Below are 21,181 nucleotides of genomic sequence, written 5' to 3'. Positions count from 1 at the left end.
GCCGATGCAGGGGATGCAGGTTCGTGCTCCGGTCCGGGAAGATCCCACATGCTGCGGAGCGGCTGGGCCCGTGAGCCATGGCCGCTGAGCCTGCGCGTCCGGAGCCTGTGCTCCACGGCGGGAGAGGCCACAGCAGTGAGAGGCCCGCGTACGGCAAAAAAAAAAAAAAAAAAAAAAAAAAAAAAACCAGTATCTCCTCACAAAATACTTATTAATTATAAAGGGAAAACATAGTAACTTTACAGTGGGGAAACAGGCAGACACCACCTTAAACCAAGTGATCAAAGCAGTGGTGTGCTAGAGCCAACTTCACACCAACTCAGAAGAGTCACATCTCTTCCCAATTTTGTGTGCAGTGACTATACGACAATAGCTTGAAATAGACCATGCTGGGAGTATTTATACCATGGAAATCGGCAAATATTACAAACAAGGGGTTTTCTTCCCTGGAGATCCAGTTGTTAGACATAGAATATCAGCAGAATATCGAATAAAAGTTACTACCACCACACAAGCTGACTTTATGTGCCTCCTGATATTACAAGCCAAGAAGACACAACATCACTTCTGTGATATTCTGCCAAAATTGCGTAGCCTCAATCTAATGATGAGAAAGCATCAGAAAAAACTTAAATTTAGAGACATCCTACAAAATAACTGGCCTGCATTGGCAAAATATCAGATCATGAAAGACAAAAGACAACTGTAAGGGTTAATTTTATGCGTCAACTTAGCTGGGCTAAGGGATGCCGAAAAAGCTGGTAAAACATTTTTTCTGTTTGGGTTTGTGAGGGTATTTTCAGAAGATCAGCATTTGAATTGATAGGCTGAATAAAGATCACCCTCACTGACGCGGGTTGGCACCATCCAACCCATGGAGGGCCTGAGTAAAACAAAAAGGCAGAGTAAGGGTGAATTTGCTCTCTGCCTGAGCTGCCGGTACATTTACCTTCTCCATCCCTCAGACATCAGTGCTCCTAGCTCTCGTGCCTTTGGACTTGGACAGGGACTTAGACCACTGCCAGCTTGCAGGTGGCAGATCCTGGGACTTCTCTGTCCCCACTACCACGTGAACCAACTCCTGCAATAAATCTCCTCATATATATGTATATATGCATATCTTCGATCAGGTATACATATATACATATATGTATGTAGGTATATATATATATATATATATATATATATCCTATCAGTTCTGTTTCTCTGGAGAACCTTGAGTAATACACCGACTAAGGAAATGTTCCAGATTAAAGGACACTAAAGAGACTTGACAACCAAATGCAATATGTAATTTTGATTGGATCCTAGGCCAGAAAAAAAAAATTGTTTTTGCTATTAAGGATTATTGGGACCACTGGTGAACTATGAATAAAATCTTTAGATTATAGTATTATACCAATGTTAATTTCCTGATTTTGCTCATTGTACTATGGTTATGTAAGAGAATTCCCCAAATGCATACAACGTATATAGGAGTATAGGCCTATCAGGGTGCAGCTTTCTCTCAGGTGGTTCATATGAAGGAAGGAAGGAAAAAATCACATCTAGAGAGAAATGATAAAGCAAATGTGGCGCAATGTTAACAAAGGGGTATCTAAGTGTCAGATACACATTTTTGGGGTACTATTCTGGGAACTTTTCTGTAAATCTAAAATTATTTAAAAATTAAAAGTTACAAGGAAAAAGCACGAACGCTACCTGGTCCTCTGCCCTCATCCTGAGGTCTCTGTAGCTGCAGTCGGACGGAGGCGGTGAGTCAGAACTTCTCTGAGGCCTCAAGGGGCCCAAGGCCGCACCCTCACAACAGCAGCGAAGGGGTCACCCACCACCACCCGCCCGGAAAGCCAGATTAGCCTCAACCTTCGCGCGCAGGCGCAGGGCAGCAGCTCACTCGGCTTCTTCCCGTGCCGGCCCGCCCTGCCCTCGGATTGGCCGGGGACGCAGTGACATCACGTCCTTCCCGGCAGGGCGCTCGTGCAGCTCTAGGCTCCACTGGAGCCGCCAGGTGCGAGGGTTTGGCGGTCAGGTGAGCTGGCGCAGGCTCACGGCGTCTCAGTCCCGGATCCCGGCCACAGTGGGCGCCCCTCTGGCAAGCGCACTAAAAAACCACAACAATCTTGGCCTCATAAGGCTAACCCCCACTCCCACCTACAAACCCAGTGTTGTAACCCTGCACCAACTTTCCCTTCAATTTCGGGCCCAGGAGTTGGGTAGCGGGATTCAAAGCCACAGAGGGAAGTTGGGAGCGTCCTTGTGAAGGCAGAAGGAAAGGCATCTTCTTCAAAAGCCTAATGTTTCCTTGAATGTTATCTTGGAAAGCCTCATGTTTGTGGTCCAGGTGTTGCTACCAGTGAGTTTCCAGCTGGAGCTATGGCCAATACCAGCCGGCCACTCCCCCTTGGTGAGGGGAGGGTTCTGGGCTTTCCCATTATCAATTAGCTGGAAATTGCACGTAAACGTGTCCTGGCCTAATAAAGCCTGTTCTGATCTACGGCTTCCAACTCAACGAGCACCAGGAGACAGGCTGCAGGTGGTGGAGTACGCCAAAGGTATTGTGCTTCTTCCACTTACCGGGTTACATTTTCTGATGAAAGCTGATTGGTAGAATGAAGCCTCCATATTTGAATTTTGAGGGTTGGAAATAGAGGGTTGCACGGATAACAAACTGAGGTACTGCCAGACCATGTTGATTGTGATTATAGTTGCTCTTGCTGGTTTCCTCATTCATCCTGTGCAGACAAGGAAGATTATTTCCATTGTCTAGCATGGCATCTGGTACATGGTAGGTGCTTTATAATGCCTTACACATTCTGCAGAACTGGAGTGATCGTTCTCCCATCACCTGTAAATCTGGAGGTAGTTTTGCCTATGTTGGCACTGCCATCATTCTTTAAAACTATATTTTGTGAAAGAAACTCTGTGTTCTTACTGTTTGCAGAAGTTCCGAGGTTCCCAATGATTTCAAATGCCAAGCAGTGAAAGGGGACTAAATAACACACTTATGATCTGTGTTTTTACTCTGTATTCATGGAATCTGATTATCATTTATCTCTCTTTGTATATTTTTCTTTCCTCCACCCCTAAACAAAATGAAAGGACTCCACAATGCAAAGGGTGAAGGAAAGATAACTGTTTATTTCAGTTGAGCAGACAAGCATGTCAAGCAAATGAAGACAGAAGAACACATAATCAAGAGTATATTGGGAGACAGAAACAGATTCTTTTTGATTATCCCCTACTGTTACTAGAGAGAAAAATGTCTTCAGATAACTAGTGGTCAGCAGATGAGGACGAAGGCCAGTTATCCCAACTGATCAGGAAATCTAGAAATTCCCCCTTTGTCCCTGTAGGTAAGTACAAGCCTTGACTGGATACTGTAAAGCTGTTTCTAATAAAACAATAATGACTTACCCAGTATCCTTGAGTATTGAAATAGTTTATATAATTGAATGTTTTCAGATAATTGGAGCTAACCCCTTCTATGCATGAATGAGTTACACTTTCAACACAGTTTCTAGTGTATGGCAAATCCTCAGTAAATATTAACTCATTATTATGAAGCATCAATTTTTTATTCTGTTTAATCCATTTTCATTAGCAGTCTATTGAAAATTAGTAGTTCCCAGACAATCTAAATAGGATTGATTGAATGGACTGTAACTTTTCTGTAATGACTCAATCAGCAGCAGCAGCATCAGTTTATTATTATACAGAGCCTATTAGAGACTCTTGAGATGTATATAGACAGTCCTCAACTTATGACTTTTTGACTTTAAGATGATGAGAAAGCAATTCGCATTCAATAGAAACCATACTTTGAATTTTGATCTTTTCCTGGCCTAGCAATATGTAGTATGATACTCTCTATGATGCTGGGCAGTGGCAGCTCCCAGTCAGCCTCGCCACCATGAAGGTAAACAACCAATACACTTACAACCACTGTGTACCCAACCATCCTGTTTTTCACTTTCAGTACAATATTCAATAAATTACATGAGATATTCAACACTGTATTATAAAATAGGCTTTGTGTTAGATGATTTTGCCTAACTACAGACTAATGTAAGTATTCCAAGCATGTTTAAAGTAGGCTAGGCTAAGATATGATGTTCAACAGGTGAGGTGTATTAAATGAATTTTTGACTTACAGTATTTTCAACTTACGATGGGTTTTTCAAGGTGTAACCCTGTCATGAGTTGAGGAAGATTTACATGTCTCTTTGTTCTCTAGTCAACTCCAAACTTTAAGTTCTTGTGTCGATGTTTATAGACTTTTCTGTTTCTTCCATTACTGTTGAGTACCATCAGAAACTTCTGCTTCTAATAATGTTCTGTGGTGTCAGAAGCTAGATACCCACGCTTAAAAGAACCATGAGTCAATTCAGAGTAAAGAAGCTCTGAATGAAAGCCTGGGTCTACCTGTACACTTGAGAGCATGAACTTTGTGGTGTTCATGCTCTGTGGCTTGTTGCTGGCTTCCTGATGTGTTCCAGATGCTGAGGTTGATGGTTAAGTAAACTCCAGGTTAAAGAAGTATTATTCTAATTATACCTGGAGTCTTAGCCTCTTTATCCTTCCCCAGCACATATTTGATATGTTTACATTTTAAACAAATACTATATGTATGTGGACTTTAAAAAAAACCCCACAAAATCTAAGCACCAATATTATGTTTTAAAATCTAAGCTTTCTCTTCTTTCTCTTTTGGATGCTTTAGCTGCCCTAGGCATTATTATTTAATACTTCAGCCATGCCTCTTTCCTTGTGCTTTCTTTGTCTGGAAACTATTAAAATAACTTATTTGAATCAGATGTACATACAGGGAACTATACTCAATATCCTGTTGTAAACCATAATGGAAAAGAGTATGAAAAAGAATATATATATATTATAACTGAATCACTTCGCTGTACAGCAGAAATTAACACAACATTGTAAAACAAATATACTTCAATAAAATTTTTTTAAATATATATATATAAATCAGATGTACATAACTTTGTGATTAATTCCACAAAAGCCTCTAAATAGGTATAAGTCATATGTTTCCATTAAATGCCACTACAAATCTAGCAACTTTATAAGTGTCATTATTCACATATCAGAAAGAATCAAAATTTTACTTTATAGTAATATCCTGTGTTTGAAAGTTCCACTTAATTTGATTAAGGCTTGTAGTAGCACAAGAAATGGAGGCAAATAATTTTGTAGTGATTTATTCCTCTTCTTTAGCATTTTTAACTAACAAAATAATTCAAGAACTCAGTGCCACTTGAACAGATCACTGTAATGAACAGAGATTAATCACTGTGCCTGTTGTAAATTAAATTGTTTTTCCAGAGACATTTAGCATGATTAAAGTAGAAAGATAAAAGTGTTTCCAACTAAATTCAGTTATATTCAAACTACAGAGACAGCGTATAGAAAACAGTAGAGGTGCTGACTTTAATCTCTAAAAGAAGCAAAACAAATTTCGGTAAGAACAGAGTATTGATTTGATAAGGGAAGAGAGCCAAGTTTTTGCTAGAAAAATATCTGATAACATTTGTATAGGGCTTCCCTGGTGGCACAGTGGTTGAGAGTCCGCCTGCCGATGCAGGGGACACGGGTTCGTGCCCCGGTCCGGGAGGATCCCACATGCCGCGGAGCGGCTGGGCCCGTGAGCCATGGCCGCTGGGCCTGCGCGTCCGGAGCCTGTGCTCCACAACGGGAGAGGCCACAACAGTGAGAGGCCCGCGTACCGCAAAAAAAAAAAAAACAAAACAATAGCTAACAAACTATTCAATAATATATATACAAATTTTTTTTTTTTTTTTTTTTGCGGTATGCATCGGCAGGCGGACTCTCAACCACTGTGCCACCAGGGAAGCCCTATTAGCTATTGTTTTATTAAGAATATCTACTAAGTATTTTCTGCTGCAGGACAGAGTATCCTGTCAATAATTTACAGAACATTTTAATTTGTTGTCTTAACTTCTGTCATTATAATTTATTCATATTGTTTAAAATCTTATGAATACTGCTAAGGTCTGTGTGTACATTATATGTATTTACACTCTGTGTTGATAGATTATTTGTTTTTGCTTCTTTCACATAACATTTCATAGTACATTTCTGTATATTAGTACTTCCTATACTTGTAATTTTTTTATAGCTATGGTAGTTTTTCCTCTGTTTGGGCCATTTGGGTTTAGTTTTTCCTCATACACAGTGTAGCCATAAACATCTTTGTGTCAACTTCTTGACTTTTCTTTTGCTTACTTCCTTGGAGTATGTCCCCAAAGTAGAATTTCCAGGGCGGGAAGCATGTTCAGTTTAATGTCACTTATTATATGTTTCTAGAGTTCTTTCCAGAAAGATTTGGCTAAACTTACAGAGCTTTCAGCATTGTACCTGTTTCTCAATGTACCTGCCATTGTCCTTTTAACTGTTATTTGTTTTTTGCTGTTTTTATGTTTGTCATTTTTATTTCAATTTCACTTATTACTAATCAGCCTACAAAATATACATATAAATGTGATTATTTACTCTGATTCTTATTTCCACTTATTAAATATACTCTGAGAGAATAAATATATCCTCACCCACCCACAGAGACAAACATGTGCCAGTAGTTAATCAAAACTTGCTATCGTCCATAAACATCAATTGCATTTCTATATACTAACAACAAACATATGGAAACTGAAATTAAAGACATAAGACCATTTACAATCACTCTGAAGAAATGAAATGATTAGGTATAAGCTTAACAAAACATGTACAGAATCTGTATGCTGAAAAAATACAAAATGCTAATGAAAGAAATCAAAGAAGACCTAAATAAATGTAGAGACTATTGTGTTCGTGGATTGTAAGACTCAATAAAGATGTCAATTCTCCCCAAACTCATCTACGGGTTTACTGTAATTCCTATCAAAATCCCAGCAATTTTTTTTTTGTAGACAGAAACAAGCTTATTCTAAAATTTATATAAAGGCAAAAGTTCTAGAATGGCTAAAACTACCTCTTTTAAGAAAAAGTACTAAGTAGGGCTTCCCTGGTAGTGCAGTGGTTAAGAATCCACCTGCCAATGCAGGGGACACAGGTTCGAGCCCTAGTCTGGTCCGGGAAGATCCCACATGCCGTGGAGCAACTAAGTCCGTGCGCCACAACTACTGAGCCTGCGCTCTGGAGCCCGCGAGCCACAACTACTGAGATGGCGTGCCACGACTACTGAAGCCCAGGCGCCTAGAGCCCATGCTCCACAACAAGAGAAGCCACCGCAATGAGAAGCCTACACACCACAACAAAGAGTAGCCCCCACTCGCCACAACTAGAGAAAGTCCGCACACAGCAACGAAGACCCAACGCAGCCAAAAATAAATATATTTAATAATTTTTTTTAAAAAAAGGAGGCAGTTGATCTCAAGGATGGATACCTTTAACAAAAAAAAAGTATTAAGTGGAAGGAATCACTCCTACGAGATACTAAGGCTTAATATATAGATAGAGTAATCAAGACAGTGTGGTATTGATGAAGGGATAGATGCATAAATCAATAGAATAGAAGAGAGATCCCCCAAAATAGAGCCACACTTTTATTATGCAAAAGTTTCCTTTACTCTTATGTCAAAATATAGCATTTTTGTCCTTGTCACTTTTTTTAAGTCTACTTTACCCCCTTTTAGATGTTATAAATATGCTGTTCTATTTTCTTCTAGATTTTGTTGATATTTTTATTTTCATATTTAATTCTAACCCATCCAGACTTTTTTTTGTAGGGTCTGGTGTGAGATACAAATCCAAGTTAGTTCAAATAGTTTTTCCCTTATCTGTTATTTGGTTATCTTGATTTGTCATGGGTTAAGTTCTCACAGTGTTTCAAATCGCTTTCTAGAATTTTTCCTATTCAGTTGATTCCTATTCAGTTTTCTGTTTTAGAGTGAATTACACAGAATCTGGGTTGTCCCAGCAGTATATTCACCCCTTGACATATGTAGTGAATACAGAAATATTTGTATGGGCTTTTGGAATTTTCTAGAATCACAGTTCTTCCCAGAGTCACATACTTCTCATGCAAATATTCAGACCTTTTTACCTCTCATTAAAATTTAATATCTCATTTTCACAGAAGAGTAAAGTTTCTTTCCCTTTACTAGATTTACTTCTTATTTAATAACAAGTAGAGCGGAATAAAGCCAAACACCCAAAAGCTATGAATGCTGAGATTTTGGTTGGTTAAGTGACTTGCCCCAAATAAAAGGCTTGCAGCCTATAAATTTGAAGCCATGCCTCAGGAAAATTAGAAATTACTAGACAAGTTACTATAGTATACAATTCAGGTTTTTCTGGGAAGAGTCAAAACTGCAAATATTGAATCCATGAGTGAAGTATCCTTTGGTATCTTGCCGGCTTATCTTCCAGGTACTGATCCCTTGCACAGTCTTTTATTCAATTCTCTAAGCTCTTGGGAATTTTAGCCAGCTATTTATATAATCCCTACTTTTTAAATTTACAGGGATAGCAGGCTTTACAACTGTGGGGTCCTATGGTCTTTACAAGTTAAAATACAGAAGAGATTAGAAAATGTCCATTCATCTTATTCACATAAGAGTTGCTGGCCAAGGATTTGTTGTTAAGAGCTGTGACTCTAGGTAACCTGCTTAATTTGTATCTTGTGTTCAGCTGTCTTTGAGAGTATTTTGATTTATTCATCCATTCATATTAGTATTTTTATTTATTCATTCATATTCATTCATGAATATTGGGTCAAGATGATGTAATGGAGGAGGAAGGGTAAGAAAGACGGTGATCTTCACTTGGTTGAGGTTGCTGCCCAGTTATAGGCTTAATCTCTTGGTATTTTAAGCACTGAAAAAAAAAACTCAGTAAGCAAAAGGTACAGACTTCTAGTTATAAAAGAAACGAGTCATGGGGATGTAATGTACAGCATGGTGACTATAGTCGATAATACTGTATTGCATATTTGAAAGTTGCTACGAGGGTAGGTCTTAAAAGTTCTCATCACAAGAAAAAAATTCTGTAACTATATATGGTAATAGATGTTAACTAGGCTTATCGTGATCATTTCACAATACATACATATATAAAATCATTATGTTGTACAACATAAATTCAAATTGTATGTGAATTATACTTCAATCTAAAAGAAGAAAAACCCAGTGGAGAACTAGGTTATAGTTTCTGTTATCCTTTATAGTGAAAGGAGCAGTGAATAGTTTATACCCTGTATAACTCAGCTATTCCAAGCTTGAGCAATAGGTAATTTTTTATTAGTCTATAAATTAAGCAATATTTACACAGTCAAATCCAAAGAATGGGTGTAAAATTATCTGGTTGATTCAGGTTATATCAACAGCTAAATCATTTAGTTCTAACAAGGAGTCTACTTTGGGACCTAAATTACCTAAAATTTTTGTCTACATTAATGAGAACAAGTCACAATGTTCTTAGCTCCCCTTCATGCTGTGCAAAGTAGAATCAGCCTGAGTAGGTCTAGGATTATGGGATGATGGGTGTGGGGCTTGCCTATAGGGAGTTATATGGTAATTATCTTTTTACTATGAGCTGTGATATGTGAGTCTTGAACAAAATACAACAAGAAACTTTACTACAAAGTAACAGGCCTCATTTTCATCATTCAGAAAACACTTATGAGCATGAGCTATGTGCAAGGCACTGTGCTGGTCTAGAGATACAGCAGTGAGACTAACTCTCTACCCTCAACTAGTTTAATCTCCTTAGGGAGAGAGATCAAGAGCAGGAGAAGACAATATAAAGTCAGAGGTACTACAGTAAGATTAACACAGGTTGCTATGGAAGCACAAGCACAAAGGAGAGGCATTTAACTAGGGCTGAGAGTCCAGGGAGGCTTCTCTAAGGACGCAAACCATGTGATGAGCCAAGAATGTAGAGGAATTAACTAAGCAGAGAAGGAGGTCAGGATTCTAGGCAGAGGAAAAAAACAAAGGCACAGAAGCATGGCATGTTAGTGGAACTCGACACAGTTTGGTATGGTAGGTGAATCAATCAGTGTTTGATGAGACTGCAGAACTAGGAGTAGTAACATATAGTAAGAGATTTATTTTAGGTATTTGGACTTATGTAATTGTGAGGCTCTTGCTTATGTATCAGGATCTGGGCCCTGAAGTGGGCAGCACAAGCAGTTAGAAAAGGTAGATGAAAAGTGAGAGAAGCAAGAAAAATCTGAAACCTGCTAGGATGAGCTGAAACACACAGGATGGTCTGGAATCCTTATGGATTTCTCACCATCTCTAAACCTCCAAATTTGATGATGGAGTGACATAGAAAAAGCTGATGCCCCTCATCCTGGAGCTAAACATGGACCTGGCCAAGGAGTCAGAGAAGGTGAAAGAGGAAATTCAGCAGGAGCCATGGTAGCTGCACTCCTGACTGCTGCCCCATGCCAACCAGGTGGGCCCGCAGATAAGCAAAAATATGCTGCAACAGTGCCTTCCCAGGTAAAAAGAACTTGGCTGCTGCTTTACTTCTACCTTCTAAATCTCATGCAAAATGTCTCCTGTGCAATTTTTCAGGGAATGAAAGGAAAGGAATTCTGGAAAATCTAGTTATAGTTTAGCTAAATTGATACATTACAAATCCGTCACTGTCTATCCCTTGTCAACCTGTCATCCATATACAGCTCTTTTAATACACTTACCTTCAAATAAAGACAATGGCAGAATCAACCATCCCTTGTATAACCAAAAACATGCTAACTCTCTCCCAAAAGAGGATACAAAATCCCTTTGTCCATCTTTGGGTGATGTTGATTCATCTTTGAGCTGAGTCATATTCCCTTTTGATATCCTATGACTTAAATCCTGAGATATAAAGTTAACTACTATTAATACTTCGTATATTAGATGGTAGGTAAATGGAAATGGCAAATAGAAAAAAAATTGGTGACTGTATACACAAGTGTATTCATATCAAAATAAGGAAGAAATATTCATAACTATCACAGTCTTTGTTTCTGCAACTGGTCGGATGATCATGGCTCATATTATAACTATGTTTTTCCACTGGCCATTTCATCCACCCTTTGCCTTCCGAAAGCACCTTGGCTATTCATGGTTATTTGACTGGGGTGTTGACCCAAACATTTTTTTTTTCCAACACCTATTATTTTTTATTTTTTATTTATTTATTTTTTGTTAGTTTCTGCTTTATAACAAAGTGAATCAGTCATACATATACATCTGTTCCCACATCCCTTCCCTCCTGTGTCTCCCTCCCTCCCACCCTCCCCAGACCCAAACATTCTTAAATGATCTGGGTCATTAATGATCCTTCCTGTACTGGGTATAATTTTCCACCTTCTTTAATCACATGACATGGGACTACTAAGAAAGGCCCCAGAAGGTATACATTCCAGACACACTCCTCCTTACCCTACCAATATAGTAGCAGTTTACCCTTGATAGATCAGATCAATGTAATGGATTAATGTGATGTCCTGTGGAATAGAGAGATGATCAAGGTCCTGTAGACTAGATTGTGGCATAGGGCTGGAGAGTTCACACAGCCGTGAGACTGAACAATGAACATATACTGCTGGCCCTGCCAGATGAAAGCAAACTGCTTCTGATGATCTTTACTAAAAGGTATACAGAAAAAAGCAATCAATCAGATTAATAGCTGCAAAACAAATAGCAAAAATGGTGTTGATTGCTATAGCAATGAAACCACACCTGTACAGAAGCTTCAATTAGACTGATCACCTGATTAAGTTTATAGAAATCCATTATCATTCTCCAAGATCCATCTGTCTTCTGGCCAAAGAGGCAAAATGAATGGAGATATGGTAGGAATCACCACCCTGGCATCTTTAACGTCCTTGATGATGACACTAGTCTCTACAATCCCTCTGGGAATGCAGTATTGCTTTGGTAATAGAAGCATTTAGAATGGCTTACACTGCACTTCCCTGATGGCACAGTGTTAAGAATCGCCTGCCAATGCAGGGGACACGGGTTTGAGCCCTGGTCCGGGAAGATCTCACATGCTGCAGAGCAACTGAGCCCATGTCCCACAACTACTGAGCCCACGTGCCACAACTACTGAAGCCCACACGCCTAGAGCCTGGGTTCAGCAACAAGAGAAGCCACCGCACTGAGAAGCCCACTCGCTGCAACTAGAGAAAAGCCCGCACACAGCAATGAAAACCCAACGCAGCCAAAAATAAGTTAATTAATTAATTTTTTAAAAAACCAACAGTGGCTTACACTTGGCTTTCCCTACCATAATAGATAGCCCTTACTCCACAGGTCAGGGAACCAATGTGAGGATTCTGATAGTTGCTGAGTATGTCTATTCCAATTACACATTCCATAACTGGGGAAATAACATAAGGTAGGTTCAGGGACCCACCAGACCAACTGTAAAATAGACCCACAGCAAAACTCCACTGACCTGACCATAAACTCCTAGTTCGACTGGTAGAACACACTAATTCTCCAGGCATTAGTATCAATTCAAAATCAATATTTAACAATGTCCCACACATGTGATTATTTCCCCTTCCTCTTGCACAGGCACCCTGCTGAATAGTCATAGGTGCCTTTGGGGAAGACTAGAAGGAGGATTTATAGTATTTGCATTTTTGGCTGTGAAACAGGGTCTTTCCTTAAGGAGATCTGACCTCTCGTTTATTCCAGGGACTTTGGGTCTATGAATTGACTCAAATTTGGGAATTGGTTGAGGGGCCATGGCTCTCTATTGTGATGATTCAAGTCAAACTTTTGTTCGCCAGACCTAGAGCTTTTCTGCTTACATGCTGCTCACCACTTTCAACTCTAGGTACAACATAATCAATTAGCCAATGCCAAAGATCTTTGTGGCTTAGACTATTTTGATTACTGCTTAGGCTTTGCTGCCCATTATGGTAATCATGCTTTCCTTGTCTTTGTCAATTAAAAGCTGCCACTTGACCCCTGCCACCCCACAATCCCATCATCCCTACTGAATTCAGGGAGCCCAGAAATTCCTACTGTCATTTTTGGCTTATAGGAAATCACTACCATAGACCTCTTCAAGGTGGCCAGGGCTGCCTTAACAAATGTACTTCTCACAGCTCTGCAGAAGGAAGGAGATCTATTTAGGGGGTGAGTGAGCAGGATAAATCCAGTCTAACATTCCAATCTCCCTAAGCCTTTGGATACCTTCCTTTATGGCAAAGTTTCTCAATCTCAGCACTATTGACATTTTGGACTGGACTATTCTTTGTTGCGGAGGACTGTCCTGTGCATTACAGAATGTTCAGCAGCACCCCTGGCTTCTACCCACTAGATGCCAATGGTACCCACCTGTGCTGTGACAGCCAAACACGTCTCCAGACATTGCCAGACTTCCCTGGGGAACAAAATTGCCCCAGTAAAGAAGAATCACTGCTGTACCGTGGAAGTATACTAAGGAAGTTCTGGTATTTCAACTTCATTTAGTGGAGACTACTTTTTGGTCCAAGTTTCAGTCATTCTCAGACAGAGAGAAGGACTGTTTCTACTGGCAAAGGAGTCTCAGTAAGATATAGGGGCTCAAGGACCCAGTTTCACTGGAATCTGCTTATATGTCCCCATCCCAATTTTCAGAGTCCCATGCCTTCCAAAGCAGTGCTCTAAACTTTTTTTCTTTTTTAGTATTTATTTATTTATTTATTTGGTTGTACCAGGTCTTAGTTGTAGCACAAGGGATCTTCGTTGCGACATACAGGGTCTTTTTTAGTTGCAGCATGCAGGGTGTTTTTTAGTTGCAGCATGCAGGCTCTAGTTCCCTGACAAGGGATCGAACCCCTGCCCCTTGCTTTAGGAGTGTGGAGTCTTAACCACTGGACCACCAGGGAAGTCCCCAATGCCCTAAACTTTAACATAAGAGGTGTTATGAGTTTGGGAATTTAATTTGTGTTGTGATTAGTCACTCACAGGATTAGCCCCTGTGTACATTTTTCAAAAATACCAGTCTCAAGGCTACAGGAGTTAAGAGTTTCTTTTTAGAAAGTCATAAAGCTTTCAGGTCCCTCACAAGACCTTGAGCTAGGAATTTAAAGCCATGAGCCCATCATATAGTTTTCCCAAGTTCTCCAGCACACTTAAAAGTTACTAACCTTATTATACTCCTTATTTCCACTAAATGTTCTATGACAATAAATACTTGATCACCCAAAGCCTTGCTTTCTATAGGCACCTGAATAAGGGTGTCTGCAAGGTGATCATTTTTTTAATGTTTTGCTACCACATGCCATGGACGGCTAGCATACTCTTTGCCACTGGAGGGAAAAAAAAAAAAAAAAAGCCCATTAATACCTTTAAATCTAATCAGATCAGAGAACCAACTCCCGATAACCCAGAACCAATTCAGAGAACCAATGTTCAGAGTTATGTTCCTCTGGAAGCTTCCAATACCAAATTCTGGATCCGTCAGGTTCAATCAGAGAAGGAAAACTACTAGTAGTAATATATAAAAAGGGATTTATTATAGAGATATGACCTCAAGCAATTTTGGGAACTGGCTGAACAGTCCATGTTAGGTTGCTGGTTATATTTCTAATGCTGGCACCTGAAGTTAACAAGGCAGCGATTGGGAAAGAAAAATAAACTAGAATCTGCAAGGGTGAGCTGGAACCCACAAAGACAAATGGAAACTTGAGTCAGAGTCTTGCTGACTCCAACCTTGATCATGGCATGACCTTCAGGAAAAGCTGACACCCTCTATCATGGAGCTAATCCACACCTGGCCCAGGAGCCAGAAAAGCTAATGGAGGAGATCCAGAAGGAGCTGAAGGATTTGTGGGCCTGAATGCTGCCCATCAACGGCGAGGTGAGCCAGCAGATAAACAACAACATACACAAGCTGTAATAGCACCTGGTGTTCTGCACCAAGCCTTCCAAGTGCAAAAAGAATTTGGCAGCTCCTGCTTCAACTTTCACCTTCAAATCTCAAGTAAAATGTCTCTATGGCCAAGCTAACCTGGAACGATGCAGGCAAGGGAATTCTGGAAAACATAGTAACAGCTTAGTTAAATTGATATAAAACAAATCCCCCAATAGATTTATATGGTTGCTAGTTGAGGAGTAAAAAGGTGAAGTGAGCCAGTGAAGGGTTTAAATAGGGGAGTAACAGTCAGAACAGCATCTAAAAGAGGCCTGCTAGGAGACTTCCCTGGCGGTCCAGTGGTTAAGACTCCGTGGTCCAGTGGTTAAGACTCCGCACCTCCAATCCAGGGGGTGTGGGTTCGATCCCTGGTTGGGGAACTAAGGTCCCACATGCCACTCGGCCAAAAAACAAAAGAAAGATGCCTGCTGTACAGAAAGATCAGAAACAGGCAATATGAAACTGTTTGTTTAGGGATACTAAACAGACTGTCACACTATAAAGGCAAGGAAAACTATTATCATAAAATTCAGAACAGTGGTTACCTATGAAAAAGGGAGGGGAATATGATCAGAAAGGGAAACCTGGAGGCTTCCAGGATGCCTGTAATATTCTACTTCTTGACCCATAATTACAGGTGTTCATTCTACAAATATCTGTTAATCTGGTCATTTAAGTTTTATGAACTATTTTCCATGCATATTTATATCACCATGAAGAAAGTGTTAAGAGGAAAAAGAAAATGATTAGAGATGATTTGCAAAGGAGGGGAGAAAAAAGGCAGAAGCCAATTGGATGATGAATTGGATATGAATTAAGGCAGTGGCAATGGCAACAGAGAGGAGATGGATTCTAGAAATACTGAGGACTCAGCAACTAAGTGATTGGGAAAAGGAAGGAAGGAAGAATCAAGGATAACTCCTAGGTTTATGGTCTGGGCAACGAGATGAAAGGTGTGCCTTTCACACATAAAAAGAATGAAGAAGGGGCTTCCCTGGTGGCGCAGTGGTTGAGAGTCCGCCTGCCGATGCAGGGGACACGGGTTCGTGCCCCGGTCCGGGAAGATCCCACATGCTGCTGAGCGGCTGGGCCTGTGAGCCATGGCTGCTGAGCCTGCACGTCCGGAGCCTGTGCTCTGCAACAGGAGAGGCCACAACAGTGAGAGGCCCGTGTACCGCAAAGAAAAAAAAAAAAAGAATGAAGAAGAAAGCACAGGTTTGGTGAGAGGATGAGTACATATTGGAAAAAACAATAATAACATATAATGAGTGCTTATGATGTATGTCACTCTGCTTTATATATCATTATCTCATTTAATCTTAATACCTACTGGGACACCACCTGGTGTATTGCAGGACAACTCAATACTGATGTCAACCACGTGGAGCTCACATCAGATGCCCCAGGTTTAAGGACATGGTTCCCCAAAACACCACCCTTCTTTCAGACACTGCCACTGAGGTTTCCCAGAGCACCTGCACTTCTGACCAACTGGCTACAAATTCAGGGTTTCCCAAGACTCCCTCAGGTTTGATAGTTCACTAGAAGAACTTATAGTACTTAGGGAAGCACCATACTCACAATTACAATTTCTTTATAAAGTATACAAATCAGGACCAAATAGACACATAGGGTAAGGTCTGGGAGGGTCCCAAACTCAAAATTTCGCCCTGTGGAATTGGTGCATGTCACCCTCCCTGTGTGTTTACCAACCAAGAAACTCCACTGAGCTTCAGTGTCCAGAGTTTTTACTGGGGCTTCATTATGTAGGCATGATTGACTGAATCATTGGCCACATGACTGAACTCAATCTCCAGTCCTACTCCCCTCCCTGCAAGTCTAATCACATGGCTGGTCTTCTGGCATGACTAGCCACATCCTGAAGCTACCTAGGAGCCCACCATGAGTCACCTAATTAGCATAAATTCAGGTATGATGCAAGGGGCTCATGACCAGTCTTTATTAAACAACAATACTCAATGAGGTAGGTACTGTTATTATCCTGTTTTACAGGTAAGGAAACTGAGGCTTAGAGAGGAAAGGTTTCCTGTTCACAGTAACATGGGCAATCTATTCCAGAGCCTGAACTCTTAATTTTATATTATACTGACTAAGATGCCTATGGAAGATGTCTCTAAATTACAGTACTCATACCCTAGTTGATGTATAAGGAGGTCCATGGGGACGTGGGAAGAAAATATTTTTACCTTAAAAACAAAAAAGCGGGACTTCCCTGGCAGTCCAGTGGTTAAGACTCCATACTCCCAATGCAGGGGGCATGGGTTCGATCCCTGGTCAAGGAACTAAGATCCCGCATGCATGCCACACTGTGTAGCCAATAAAAAACAAAAACAAAAAAGCTTTACCAGTATACAGACTGATCGTAGTACATTTATACGGTTTATAAATAAATGTGCATTTTGAGGGGCATGCTCAACATATTTACTTATATACAATTTTAAAGTTTTGGAGGCCACCTAACTATGGGATATGGAAATGTCACATATTATATAATCTATACATGGGTCTCACATTCAGAAGAGAGATCTAACTTGCTTACCAGTGAAGCAACAGGTGTGAATGAGGTGAGAAAAGGGTTGGGATCAGAACTCCAGGGAACACCAACATTTAAGAGGTAGGCAAGAGGTTAATAGTTATTTCTGCAGATATCTAATTTGCTATCTAACTGAGGTGAGAACTAACTTACCCTTTAGGCTCTGTGCACTTTTTGTAGGTATTAACAGGAGGTATCAGAAATAAAGCTGAAGGAAAATGAAGTAAAGGTTTAGTTCAGACAATCTACTAGATAGCTGATGCCTTGACAATTGATATGGATGGTGAGAGTGGTGACTTGTAGTTTAAATCTGTGACTCCCTAACTTGCTTTATTTGTTTGGTTTTTATATATTTATTTTTGGCTGCCGTGGGTCTTCGTTGCTGCGTGCGGGCTTTCTCTAGTTGCTGCAAGCGGGGGCTGCTCTTTGTTGTGGCGCGTGGGCTTCTCATTGCAGTGGCTTCTCATTGTGAAGCACGGGCTCTAGGTGCGCGGGTTTCAGTAGTTGTGGCACGAGGGCTTCAGTAGTTGTGTCGCGCAGGCTCTAGAGCGCAGGCTCAGTAGTTGTGGCGTATGGGTTTAGTTGCTCCATGGCACGTGGGATCTTCCTGGAGCAGGGCTCGAACCTGTGTCCCCTGCATTGGCAGGCAGATTCTTTTCTTTATTATTTATTTATTTATTTATTTGGCTACATTGGGTCTTTGTCGCTGTGCGCAGGCTTTCTCTAGTTGCGGCGAGTGGGGGCTACTCTTCGTTGTGGAGCGCGGGCTTCTCATTGTGGTGGCTTCTCTTGTTGCAGAGCACTGGCTCTAGGTGAACGGGCTCAGTAGTTGCGGCTCGTGGGCTCTAGAGCGCAGGCTCAATAGTTGTGGCACATGGGCTTAGTTGCTCCGCGATGTGGGATCTCCCCAGACCAGGGCTCGAACCCGTGTCCCCTGCATTGGCAGGCGGATTCTTGACCACTGTGCCACCAGGGAAGCCCTCTAACTTGCTTTGGATGTGAACATTTGCTGACATCCCTTGAATTCACTGAAGCAGCTCCTCTCTTCCTCAGGATATTTTCCCTGGCCACTCCCCCCTTTCTGCATGGCCCTAGGACCTCATCCTTGGGGAAGATGTACATTTATCTCATCTGCCTAAACATAGCTAATTCATCCACTGGACTGTAAATCCCTACAAGCAGGGATTAGATCCATTCACTTTGCTTTTCTTCAGAATACTGAGTACTGGTAGACACTGAATAGATGTTTTCTAAGTTGAAGTGCCTATTGTTTTTATCTCAAGATCTAGCCAAATCTTCCCACTTTCCTTTCTCACCAATATTTTAAAATTCAAACTTTAGGGTGGCATTGTAATGTCATAAATTCAGATTTATACTGATCCTAAAGGGCTCTTAGATTTGTTTTTTGTTTTTTGTATTTTTTTCCTGGAGTCACTCATATGATCCAAGCCAAAAATTAATAAGATAGAGGGCGTTTGTTTGTTTTTTAATTGTAGGTTGGTTTTAGAAAAAAATACAAGTGAAGAAATTCAGTGTTTGTTTCCCATGGATACTCTACTGATACACATCTTTTTGTTTCTAGGTGTTCTCTATTCTATGTATAAGGATTATATTAGACCTCGATCCTTCAATGTGTCCAAAAAATGAAGCTTCAGATAAGAAAAACAAGAAGCCTTCTGAAAACTATTTATTATGAAGAAGTTTTAATATGTAGCAAATTATACTGCAGAAGTTTCAGCCGGAATTCTCATAGACTTCAGCTGTTTAAGAAGTTGATTTCCAAATCAACAATCATAGTCAGCTCAAAAATATCTTTCTTGATGTCTTTCAAAGACTAGGCCATGATTTTCTGACTTTTAAAATTTTTATTTTCTAGTTAGTGGCAGAAAATAATCTATATTACGCCAAATCAATCTGAAAATTAGGAGTTATATAGTGGCTACAGAAAAATTTTCTCTATCCATATTAAATGTGATGCTCTATTCATAGCTTAATTCTCCACAAACAGGGCAAGGTAATTAAGGCTTTCATAAACTCCTTTTTAGAATGGGCAAAAATTACATCAGAGGAGAATGGCCATGTTGTTATTTAAATCTGGTTCACCACTGTGCACCTCACTCTTATACAAAAACTTGACGATTTTACCACAAACGTAAAGGTCTTAACATTTAAATATTTGTGTATTCATTTTTATACTTCTTGAAAGTATTTCTAGGAGTACAAAGGTAAATTGCTTAAAAAAATCCCTTTTCCCTCAGATGGCAGTATTGAGGGAAAAAAGGATTTAATCCAGAAGTGCTACTGCTAATCTGGTATGACACTGTAGAAAACACAAGAAACAAAGAAGATATTAAATGTGAAGTATACCTGTGGCATCAAACTCCTCTAAATTGCCCTAGGGTTCTAAATACTAAGCTGGACCTTGTTGAAGTCATAACTGCCATGGCTCAGATTTATTCCCTGATTCTAGGCCTGGGAAAGAAAACAAAACAAAACAAAAAAATACCCACTGAGATAAAATCAAGAATACACTGTAATATGATCTGTGGTGCTGATTTCCCCTTCCTTGATGTTGCCTGTAGTGGAGGAATACTCTGACAGGAAGGTGAAGTCTAGTGTTTGGGAAGGGAAAGACACAGGAAGATCTGAAAACATATCCGCATTCTAGACATTACCCACTGTTCTGTGTATTATATACACTTTTCTCTACTGGCACAGGGTAATTATTTTAAAAGTTGCCATCTGTACCTATCATGAGGCTCTTCTAGTGCCAGCAACAAGTACACGTTTCAGTCAACACTGTCCTCCTTAGAAAATAGGCAAGGAGGGACTTCCCTGGTGGCGCAGTGGTTAAGAATCCGCCTGCCATTGCAGGGAACACGGGTTCGAGCCCTGGTCCGGGAAGATCCCACATGCTGCGGAGCAACTAAGCCCGTGTGCCACAACTACTGAACCTCTGCTCTAGAGCCTGCAAGCCACAACTACTGAGCCTGTGAGCCACAACTACTGAAGCCCACACGCCTAGAGCCTGTGCTCCGCAACAAGAGAAAACACCGCAATGTGAAGCCCGCGCACTGCGATGAAGAGTAGCCCCCACTCGCAGCCAGAGAAAGTCCACGTGCAGCAACAAAGACCCAGTGCAGCCAAAAATAAATAAATTAATTTTTAAAAAGGCAAGGAAAGAATCCAACTACTTTATTCTACTAGAGTAAATATTCCAGCAGTTGGCTCTAATATGTTCCATGAAAGTCAGAAAAATTTAAGATGGCTGGAATAGAAATGTCAACCTTCATGTTGATTACACAATGAAAAGATACTTCTAATCAGGCTACCAGAAAGATCCCACTCTCTCAATATATGCTCAGCAGTAAAAATAGATTAACTGAAGTGTTTAATCAGAAATGGGCTTTTCTCACAAAACCCAAGAGATTCCAGAATTTTGTCATAATCTTACTCTGAAAGTACTAAAGTAATATATTTATTGCTTGAAAAAAGCAATGAAAAATATTTATTAAGAGTATTATGCATGAGAGCTCACAAATTATGTTTAAATTAAAATGTAAAATCTTGTATGGAGAAAAGTTAAGTATGCAAGATGCCCATTTACCCACATTAGCCTGGGTAAAGATGGGAGGCCGTTGCAGGAGGACCTTATAAATAGATAAAATACAGTACCTGAATTTGCACAATACTTCTGGGGCAAAGATTTGGCGGCTTAATATCATAATGTTT

At 40.3% G+C, this 21,181-nt stretch overlaps 1 protein-coding gene across 1 annotated transcript; it reads left to right on the top strand.

Annotated features, from left to right (window-relative positions):
• The first annotated feature begins 3,153 nt into the window (after nucleotides 1-3,153).
• HIGD1C (HIG1 hypoxia inducible domain family member 1C) lies at nucleotides 3,154-19,129 on the top strand. The gene is given in 6 exon segments (XM_081249853.1): nucleotides 3,154-3,274; nucleotides 3,278-3,353; nucleotides 8,504-8,565; nucleotides 8,569-8,622; nucleotides 8,624-8,639; nucleotides 19,032-19,129. Coding segments are annotated over 6 exon segments (288 nt in total). The 5' UTR covers nucleotides 3,154-3,259; the 3' UTR covers nucleotides 19,097-19,129.
• Nucleotides 19,130-21,181: the final 2,052 nt, after the last annotated feature.

Source organism: Mesoplodon bidens (genome assembly GCF_964165515.1).
Source record: "Mesoplodon bidens genome assembly, chromosome: 11".
In the NCBI taxonomy this organism is placed as follows: Eukaryota; Metazoa; Chordata; class Mammalia; order Artiodactyla; family Ziphiidae; genus Mesoplodon; species Mesoplodon bidens.
The sequence above is the reverse complement of the archived record's forward strand: the minus strand, read 5'-3'. Positions and strand labels throughout refer to the sequence as shown.